This window comes from Pholcus phalangioides, unplaced genomic scaffold, assembly GCF_987345545.1.
Source record: "Pholcus phalangioides strain wild (caught in Gottingen) unplaced genomic scaffold, Ppha-v1.0 ptg000003l_1, whole genome shotgun sequence".
Lineage (NCBI taxonomy): Eukaryota > Metazoa > Arthropoda > Arachnida > Araneae > Pholcidae > Pholcus > Pholcus phalangioides.
In genome coordinates this window covers 44,774,064-44,784,838 of record NW_028301596.1, presented here as the reverse complement: position 1 = coordinate 44,784,838, position 10,775 = coordinate 44,774,064, and the positions used below count along the sequence as shown (strand labels likewise).

Genomic DNA, 10,775 nt, shown 5'->3' with positions numbered 1-10,775 from the left:
AACGCCTGTAAAATTTTCGTCAAATTCTATGAGTTTATATTGGGAGCGTTTCCTTGTTAGCAAATATTGCACTTTGAAACGTTTAACTTTTGTTGTTGTTGACGTCAGTAGAAACAGGGATAACTTACCAACTGTGTTTTTTAGCACATGGTGGTACTGTGTACAAAAAGTTGTTTTCTTTTACATTTTAATAAGTATACACCCCTTGCCACATGAATGATGTATCTGACTACTACACGTTATTTCGATACTTTTTTCTAATTAGAAGAATGCCTCTAGAATCAATGTTCAGCCAGTAAAATGTGAAAAGGGCCTTTCTTTACTACTCAGTATGTACAGGGTGCATTGCAAACGGAGAAAGAAGTATATGGCATTTTACTACTACTAAACCACGCATGCACCTCGTCCATATTCCTCTGCGGAACCTCTAATGAATTGGTATAAGCGGGAATGTGTGTGTACGTGTAGTGAAACCTGACGTGAAGTTTGTTTTTGGGTAATGCTTGTTATGTGTCGTGTTGCCATCTGCCACCAGTTTTCTTAACTGTGAGTGAAGTGTAACGATTGAATAATTTATCGTTGTAGGCGTGTTGCTCTCTGTGGCGAGACTTTTTAATGGGGAGATCGGCTCGCATTTGCGGCTCGAAGTTCGGAACCACAGGAAACCAACTTCAGCCGACCACCACTGCGGTGACGGTGGGGTTTGAACCCGGATCCCCGCGATGCGAGTCCGTCATTATGACCACTCGACCACCACAGCGGCTACGGCATTTTACTGGCGAACCGTTGATCCTAAAGGTGTATTTCCGTATTTCGATATGTTTTGTTCCTAACTTTAATCCGCTTTTCAAATATATCGCAGAATAACAGAATATTGCACTTAGAAACGTGGAATTACTTTTGTTGGCATCAAGAGAGACAAGGCAAAAAACTTTCTAATTCGGTTTTAGGGGCACGCGTGGACTGTATAATTTTTCTTTTATTTTGATACCTATACAACCCCCTTGTAACATGAATGACGTATCTGAGAAACTTTTCCTAATTGTAAGTATACCATTAGGTTTTGGATCAACGGTTCACCAGTAAAATGCCATACCCCCCCCCTATTTACTATGCACCCGTATATTCACTCATTATGAAAAAGATAATAATTTACTATTATAATAATATTTTTTTCCCCTTTCTCATTAACAGGTAGAAGTCTTGGAAGTCTTGTTGGCGGTCAAGTTATGATTAAGTACGGTGGAAGATGGGCATATCGATTATTGGCCATCCTTTGTGGCTTCTCCGGTATCGCTTATGGTACCTTTCTTCACTTTCGGAAAAATAGAATCAGCCGGAAAGGTGTGTAAAGCCAATTCCATGTTTGAAGATGCACAAGTTTTGTATTTAAGATTTCATTAGAAATATCCCACACAAAAAATTCATTATATATATAGTAGGATGACCATATAACCCATAGTTTCCCAACCTCTTTGTCCCCCCCACATCACCCCCCTTCTTCAGAATTTTTTTTCTCCCATCGCTCTCCAACGCAATCTAACCCACAGGATCCTATGTTATACCCGTAGCTTCCACCGCCCCCTAGAACTTTCGATCGCCCACGTTGGGAATCACTGATATAACCCTTATTTTACTGAATATTCCCGCATTTTCCACGGCGATTTCGGCCAACCTGACCTTATTTTAAAGCTAAATACAGTACTCGGCAAGATGTTTTTACCTATTGATGGCAGCACATTAATTCTGAATTTGTGAGAAGGGGAACACTCATCAGGGAAATTTTTGAGGGGAATTTTGGCTCAATGAGATTACCGTCAATTACTGCCTCTGACCAAGTTCGAGCAGATCCAGATAAATATGGCCATAGGGACTCAATATTTTCAAATTCTTCGGAAGTTACCCTTATAGTAAATGCAAATAATATTTTTGTATCGATTGTGAATGATTCATGTATTGTTGTGAAATAAAATTTTAAACGTGCCTAAAGTGAAGCAAAGGACATCACAGATATTGTATGAAAAAATTATTTTCTCGTTATTGTGAGAAAGTGTTCTGTACTGAACAGAACAGAACAGACCGACTTAGGCTCTGTCTTTTACGCGATTTTAGCTCATTGCTCCTGAAGGGCGCTGTCATGCCGGAGAAAATTCTGAAAGACCAGGAGGGAGATTGGGAGCCCTTTCGTAGGGTCATACATTCGGTAATCGCTATACATCGTATAATTCGTTGTACATACAATCGCGTCTTGTCAGTCTAGCTGATCTCCAAGGGGCCACTGGTGTGTCCGGGTCCACCATTTTTCTGTCATCATTCGTTCTTCCCCATTATCTTCACCTTCTCTGGGTTGTCGCTCAGGAAGGTGATGAGGTTTTGGTTTGACCAGATGTTTGGTTAGTTCCGGTCTGTTGAGTATCCATTTCATCCAAGCCGCGGTCCAGCGTAGTGTTCTGCGCAAATGAAACAATATTGTTTTGCAAACTGTGTAAAGGAAGTTCACTGTGTTCTAGCGCATCAACAGTCTAGTTTGTGGGCACCTGAACTAACATTCCCCCTTATTGATTAGTCGCGTATGGAACTTTTTCTCTTGTAGATCTCTCAGACCTCTTGAGACGGCCCTTTCCATCCGGTCTCACTTACGGGGGGGGGGGGGGGGGGTAAAACTGTTTAAACTGTTTTGTGTCCCCTCAGCACGTGACTTGACTGATTTACTGGACTCCCGTACATAAGCGGGCACACGCTCTTGCAACAGGGGGTGATATGGTTTACCGAAGGTGCGCATGGTGATGTGGGGAGGGGGGGAAGGATGGATTTTTTACTTCGCCCTGCCCCCATATTCAAATGATGCAATTTTTCGTGAATAGCGGATCACCACCCAGCCCCGTACTGTCTATGCTCCTGCATGGTGTGGACGAGAAAACAAGCTGCGATGACTTACGGGACGAGCAAAGAACCTACAAATCGTAAAAACTATTTTCTTGCATAGGGTGAGGTATCGGAAAAAAGACCAAACACTTTTGAGTGTGTATTTATTTAATGTTAATACCCCTGAAATACTTGATCGCACGTAGTGTGCGGGCCTACCTTGCACTCGGAATAAAAATTGGCAATCATTGGTGGTCATTACCATGAATCAACAAATCAGTGTTTTAAAAAACTCAACACTTAATTCTAATAAATTACGTAATTTCTATAGTACTTTTCACGTATACATATTCAGGGGACTTGCAGAACAACCTCGCACATTGAGTGTTGTCAACATATATATACACATTTTTCTCGAGAGAAAGATATTGAAATTGAATTACTTCTCTAATTACTCAAATGGTTGTTTTTCTCGAGGAAAATATATTAATAATGAAAAGAAAAACCAAAGTTTACGTCAACTCCATCTTGTGTGAGGAGCAGGAGATAAAAATGTCAGGTGTTTCCAATTAGTTAGCCAAGACCAGACACATCGGCAATAATTTCATTTATCGCATCAGTAGCTAACTATAAGAAGGAATTACTTCAAATTACTCAAATGGTTGTTTTTAGGCAACCATCTTGCCATTGACTGATCAACATTTCCGGAACATAGAGAAGCCATGATGAAAAAGACGAAAGCTCATTAATAAGCAACGACAATCTATGCCACCCCTTTGATTAATACTTAACTTCTTAAACCAGTAATTAATAAACTTAAAACACAGGCTAAAAATATGGTGTATTCAGTCTTTAATCATGTGGAAAATTAGCCCCGTTCATACATAGCAAAGTTCACTACAGCAGTGTCAGACCAGCAGAGATAGAAAGCCTCTGCACTGTTTACCATAAACATCATTCAGACTACCTAGAAAGTTTGCCACATTTTGAAACGCAGCATCCTATTTCGTTTCCTCTTATTTTGGCGTAGAATCTTCCTGATTGGCTCGCAAATACCAAATAGTGATTGGATGTGGGGCATAGAAATCGCCAATTCCGAACCCGATGATTTTTTTCCCGCACAACGATGATATTGGCACGAGCAGGGAATTATTTTCCCCAGCAGAGTGCGGAGGCCTTCTATCTCTAGGAGGTGCTGGTCAGACTCCCTATGCATACTCTTTATATACAGGGTGGGCAAAAAGTCCGTGGAAACTTTAAAAATTCATAGAAACCGGAAAAATAACCGAAATGAAAAACGGTTTGCAGGGTTAGCATCGCTTGGTGATGGGAATTTTTATGAGATGAGAGAAAAATAATTCAAAAAACAGACGATAGGTGGCACTGACGTACACAAGTCAAAGAAAATGAGGCTTTTTGCATCACGTGATATTTTGAGGGACATACAAGATAACCAATATGGCGACTTTCTGTGCGATTCATGAAAGAAACAAATCTAAATTAAAGAAACATAGAAATGAATCGTTTTTTCTTCTTTTTTAATGGGACCTAGAAATTTCGATTTTTTTTTTTAACTTCAAGTTATCGATCTCTGCCTGTTTTTCCTTCAAAAAATGCTTGATTAAAGCTGCGGTTCTTCGATGTAATTTATAAGGGCCTATGATTAATTTGAAAACATCCTAAACTATATGGATTCATGCAATTGGATAATATAAGACATCACGGAGACATTAATTCTCATTTTCCCGCTTGAGAAGATATAAATAAAAATTTGAAATCAATTTTATTGCATGAATATCCACCTCAAAAGTGGGTCTAGCTCATTATTTTATATTTAATTTTCTAGGCTTCGTATCTCTAAGCGAACTCAGTATTTCGAAAACCAAAGATTCAATTCAATTTTTAAAATTATAGATATGGCGGAAAACCGCACTAAATTTCCGCATTTCTACGCTAAAATCGGCAATTTTAACATTGATCTCTATGGGGATCATCCATTGTATGTCCCTCAGGAGTGATGATGATGATTATGACGTGTATTCGAAAAGCCTCATATACGCAAATAACGAACAGAATGCCTCCAAATCGTTTCTTACAGCAGTATGTGTTCCACGTGACCACCACCACCACAGGGCGAATCACAAATATAGCAACGGCAAAGTGGAGCAGGTCCACATACGCGGTTTACAACGGTGAACTGCTTGTGGATTAGGAGCGCAAGTTCTTAAATCGTCTTATTTACATATTTCCACCGAAGTTTGCTCGTGCCAGCGCTATCTATCGGCGGTTTTTTGAGGGTTTTTTTCCCCTATCTTAAAAACATCCCCTTGACCTAGCGATGCTAACCCTGCAAACCGTTTTTTATTTCGGTTATTTTTACGATTTTTATGAATTTTCAAAGTTTTGCCCACCCTGTATATGTACTCAGAGGCGTACGCAAAGGATCGACCTTTAGAGGAGGCACAAAGGGTTTGGCATGTAGGTCGCAATGAATTTCTTGAACAGAAATTTTTTGAGTTCTCTCTCTCTCTCTCTCTCTCTTAAGCCTTCTAATAGCATTTAAACTGACAGAAATTGATTGTAATCACTAGGATTCGGATTTATGTCATTGCTTTTTTTTTTTTTTGCATATTTCGTGATTATTTTCAAAATTTATTATTTCAAATCGTATTTTTCAAAATTTTAAGGCACATTTTACAAATTTCATAATTTCCGATAAAAAGTAAATTTTTTCCCCGCTATTCCAATACCGCTTCAGTCTTGTTTTTTTCGGTCCCTGCCTCTGACGAGTGCTACCAGAGCTAGGATTTGTATTCACTAAAAATAGCAAAAAAAAATTATTATATACTTGGCTATGTATTTTTGCCTATAGATGGCAGCACATTGCTTTTGAATTTTTAGGGAAAAAAACTTAGGGAAGAAACTCAAAAAGGGAAGTTTCGCTTGCTAAGATAAGTTATGGTTCAAAATAGTTTAGACTGAATCTCTCTCTCTTAACACTTCTCATTATCGCATTATTTTGCTAAAACTAATGTTATTGAGATGAGAATGAAGAATTTTTTAGGACATATTTTTCGTTTTATAGGGCATATTTACATTTTTTAAGAGCATATTTTAGAAGTTTTTAGAGCATAAAAACCCTGCCCTAATAATCACATATAAAAGGCATTTCTTCCAATGTTTTAATTAAAAAAATATATATAATTTTAAAATAAAAAATGAATTTTTGATTGTTTTAGGAAGGGTGGAAGGGGGGGGGGGTGTTCGTGACCTAATCCACGCATTTGCCTCTCAAAAATAGCTTAAAATATGCTGACTTGAATGGCCCCTTAGTGTTTACGGAACTAAATGTTGAATTCATTTTCTTATAGATCTAGATGTAAAGACACAGATGCATCGGATTCGACCACTAAATAATGAAGAGAAATAGAATATGTACAGTATTTTTTATTGTGTTTCGGAAAAGAAGTTTTTTTAGAACTGATCGATTAGAGCTTGTAATTCGCTGATGATCTTTCCCGCTGAATATTTACGAAATGTGTATCAAAGCATTGCATGATATCCATCACAAAATGTACTGTATATTGGAAATGAAATTTTTTTCAAGATAATGTAACTCACACATGTAGATTTCTGAAAATTTCAGTGTGTAAGCAAGAGAAAATTAAAAGAAAATTCCGAATTTTTTTTGGTTTTTATGTTAAGGGGGTTGGTGCGGGAAAATTTTCCAAACAAAACACATATTTTTCAATTTTTCAATGCTATAAAATTTTCCGCGTCCAACTGTGTTAAATTTTCTGTTCTACCTCTAATAAAAATATTTTTAAAATATTTTAATATAAACTGCTGGCAGGCATTATACGTGATAATGGTTTTCACTGCAATGCTTTTTTCTCACAACGAAGTTTTTTGTTAGATAAGGAAATACTTTTTCGAACACCACTCATTCAAATGTCTTGAAACTTTGTGTGTCTCTCAACACTATGGTATTATATACTTTGACATGAGGATTTTTTTTATTAAAATTATTCAAAAAAATTTTATGGCACAAAATATGGGTAAATTTTGGTGATTTTGAAAAGTTGCACGTTTTTCCAAGTTAAAATTCAAGAAAAAGTAACCAACAATTAAAATCCTAAATCCTCGTGTTAAAATATGTAACACTATAGTGTTGAGAGCCACACAAAGTTTCAAGTCATTTGAATGAGTGGTGTTCGGAAAATGTTCCTTATCTAACAAGACTTAGTTTTGAGAAAAACACATTATAGTGAAAAACATTAGCATGTGCAATGCTTGCCAGCGGTTTATATTAAAATATTTTTAGCTCAGGTAAAACAAAAACTTGTACGCGGTTAGATTCTTGAAATTTAATAGTATTTAAAAATTAAAAAAACTAGAAAATGTGTTTTTTGGAAAATTTACGTGCACCAACTGCCCCCTTAAAAAAAGAAAAATACATTCATTTTCAATTATCATCATTAGTAAATAAGACCATGTTGCGTATATCTCACCTGTTCTGTAATTCTCGATGTTAATAAAATCCGCTGAGTAAAATTAGTAAAATTTAAATTGTGAATTTTTGTTGTTTTTAACTTGATGTGAATATTATTACGTGACTTAAAATACAACGGGGTACTTTTCAAGATTCTGTAGGAAAACATCAATTAACATACTGTCGAACACACACTCTTGATATCAAGTAATTGAGAACTTCGCGGCGATTGATTCATTCGGAAAAATTTTATAAAAGTTTAAAATGATATTATTAGATTTGTCTTTTATTTATTTCTTGCAAAAATACCCGGTGCTGCCCGGTTTTCCCCCATATGCTGGAAGCATTGAAGAAGTGACATACCATTGTGAAGGAATAAACGTGTCTGAAACACATTGTCTATGAACCTCGGTTACCAAAGTACACATACAAAAATTGTCATTTTTGTGGCCCATAATACATTTCTGCCCAACAGTTATCGTTATCACCCATTTCGAGCATTTGTCCGACTTTTAAAGTAGTCTATCGCTCAAGTCGGGCACTGTTTGTTATATACTGTATATGCAAAATACAAAAAAAAAAAAATTAGCGGAGATCAGTCTAGATTTGTATAGAAAACACACACAGACAAACAATGTATTTTATATATAAAAGGAAGTGCGGAGATTAAGTCTGTAATATGCAATATACTAGATTTTAATGATGCTGGGGTCGAATTTACATATTCATGAGGTACGAGACTTATAATTTTTGAAATGAAAAACCATTCAAGAATAAAAAAAATCATACTTTTGTGTTGGGTTGGTGATAAAATGATGCGACGGTGACGTGGAATAATCTGACTCCCTTTTAGAACGAGAATCAACTGATAAGTATTATATGCATTCGAATCCCGTTATAACGAACTCCAAGAGACTGGAGAAATCACTTCGTTATAATGAAATTTCGTTATAAAGGAATTCCAGTTGTTTGCATTTTTCCTATGTAAACTTATTTGGAGGATTAGAAAAAAAGTGTTCGCGTTAAAACGAGATTTTCGCTATAACGGTATTCGTTAACATGGGATTCGACTGTATATACAAACGGATTAACAAGACAAAACATGTGGCTATGTGCAGTGGCGTCGGAGCCAGGGGTGCTTCAGCACCCACGGAATGCACAACCTGTTTGTACAATGTCGTTTTACGGCTGCTCCGCAAACGTTAAACCGACATTCCTGTTGAAATTTATTGGGATAAAAAGATCAACATGCATGCAAATGCAACCTGTGGAAAAGAAGAAATTGACACTAAATCACCGGGCAAATTAAAATGTGCGTTAATAAATGCCAGGAGTTTGGGTAATAAAGATTTTTTGGAAACTATGATAGTTGTGGAGGGCCTGGATCTTATAGCCATTACAGAATCTTGGGCAAACGATGGGGATGAATCTTTCTTACACATCTCAGGATATGATACTGTTTTGAGAAATAGATCTGATGGGAAAGGGGGTGGAGTGTTAATATACATTTACGTGAAATCCTGTTTGAAGGCAAGAGAATGTAACGTGCAGAGAAGTGATATTGAAACTATATGGGTTGAGCTTGAGAACAAAAGACGTCATAAACTTGTTGGGGTTTGTTATAATCCACCGAATAGGGATCAAAACTACATCGCCAAATTGCATGATGAAATTTCCTACATGTGTAAGCGTAAGAGGGTTCTCATACCAGGGGATTTCAATTACCCAGGTATTGATTGGGAGAACCTTTCATCTAGAGATCAGTACAAAGCTGCATTAAGAGTCGTCTTTTTAAGAGAGCATCTTTCAAGCGGCTTTGGATCAGTATGAAAGAGACTTTCTTAAGTTGGTGCTCGAAAATTTTTTGTATCAGCATGTATCAGAAGCCACTAGGGGTACTGCTATTTTGGATTTAGTTCTTACTACTTCTGAGGATCTACAGTAGTTGAACATGTTTCGGTGGGGGAAGAGTTTTCTTCCAGTGATCATCGTATCGTCAGATTTCACTGTAACTTTTCCTCGGGTAATGTTGATAACAAAAGACTGGTTCCTTGTTTTCGGAGAACTAGCTTTGATGTTTTGAGAGGAAGGTTAGCGGAAGTTTTCAAAGACCGGTCGGAATCAGTAGGGGGTGGTAAGTCAATGGGAAGAATTTAGTACCAAGCTGTACTCTGTTTTGCACGACGTCATACCCTTTGTTCGAAAAAAGCGTGTTTGTACATCGCACCCTCTATGGTTCACGGATAACGTGCGGAACCTTTATCTTGAAAAGAAAAGAGCATTCAGAGAGTATAAAAGTGGACGAAGTGACCTATCATTGTTTACTGATAAAAGAAGACTGTTGAAGAAAACGATAAGTCATAGTAAAAAGGAAGTTGAATCTAGGTTGGGCGATAACATTGGCTCTGACCCAAAATCATTTTTTCGATACGTCAATAATGGATGTAAGGGGGACAGTTGGCTCCCTCTCGATAGGAGGCTCTAGGTTAGAGAGCAATGTAGGCATGTGTAGTGCTTTCAATGACTTTTTCCGCAACGGTTTTTAATAGAGAAAATCATATTCAATGTACGGGTGTTGCATGGGGTTATAAAATCCTCAATAATTGAAGTGGAAGACGTGGAGGTACTAAATCTTCTAAGAAATGTATGTGCAAGCAAAGAACCAGGAGATATCTATTCCAGGGTCCTCAGGGAATGTGCTAATGAATTGTTGGGGGCCAGCCTCACAGATATACAGGAGTAGTGTTGCTGATGGTATCGTCCTAAGAGATTGGAAACTTGTTAATGTTGTTCCGATATTTAAGAAGGGTAGTAGAGAACCTTTGTCCAATTGTCGTCCAGTGAGTATGACGAGCTCCCTCTCGAAAATTTTGGAAATTATCATCAAAAGGCAGTTTGTGAAGTGGATAGACGAGAATAATGTATTGTCGGATAATCAGCATGGGTTCAGGAAGGGGGAATTCATGTGTGACTAATCTCCTTTGCTTCTATGATAACGTGACTAAGGCTTTGGGTGAGAGCAATAATGTAGAGGTTGTTTACCTTGATGTCCAGAAGGCATTCGATCGAGTCCAACATGGTAAACTCTTCAAGCGTTTACACGTCATTGGAATTAGGGGAAACTTGCTGAATTGGATAGAATCGTGGTTAAGAGATGGGTCTCAACGAGTTATGGTGAACCAGGAATTCTCTGGTTGGACAGACGTCACAAGTGGAGTTCCTGAAGGAAGTGTCCTTGGCCCCATACTTTTTTCACTTTTTATCCATAAACTCGATCAGGGTATCGATGGGATTACTAGCAAATTCGCAGATGATGTGAAGCTAATGGGGGTAATCGGGAATGAAAGCGATAGGGAGTTGCTCCAGACCAACTTGAACAGGATTGCAGCATGGGCAAATGAATGGGGCATGACGTTTA

The 10,775-nt window shown here is 37.6% G+C and overlaps 1 protein-coding gene across 1 annotated transcript in view; it reads left to right on the top strand.

The window, feature by feature from the left end:
- The window catches only part of LOC149088665 (major facilitator superfamily domain-containing protein 6-like), a 31,043-nt gene extending 24,002 nt beyond the window's left edge, over positions 1–7,041 (top strand). The window contains exons 5-6 of the mRNA XM_089248628.1: positions 1,195–1,344; positions 6,237–7,041. Of these exons, the coding sequence (XP_089104754.1) occupies positions 1,195–1,344; positions 6,237–6,295 (209 nt within the window). The 3' untranslated portion in view covers positions 6,296–7,041. The remainder of the gene's footprint in view (positions 1–1,194; positions 1,345–6,236) is intronic.
- The last annotated feature ends 3,734 nt before the right edge of the window (positions 7,042–10,775 follow it).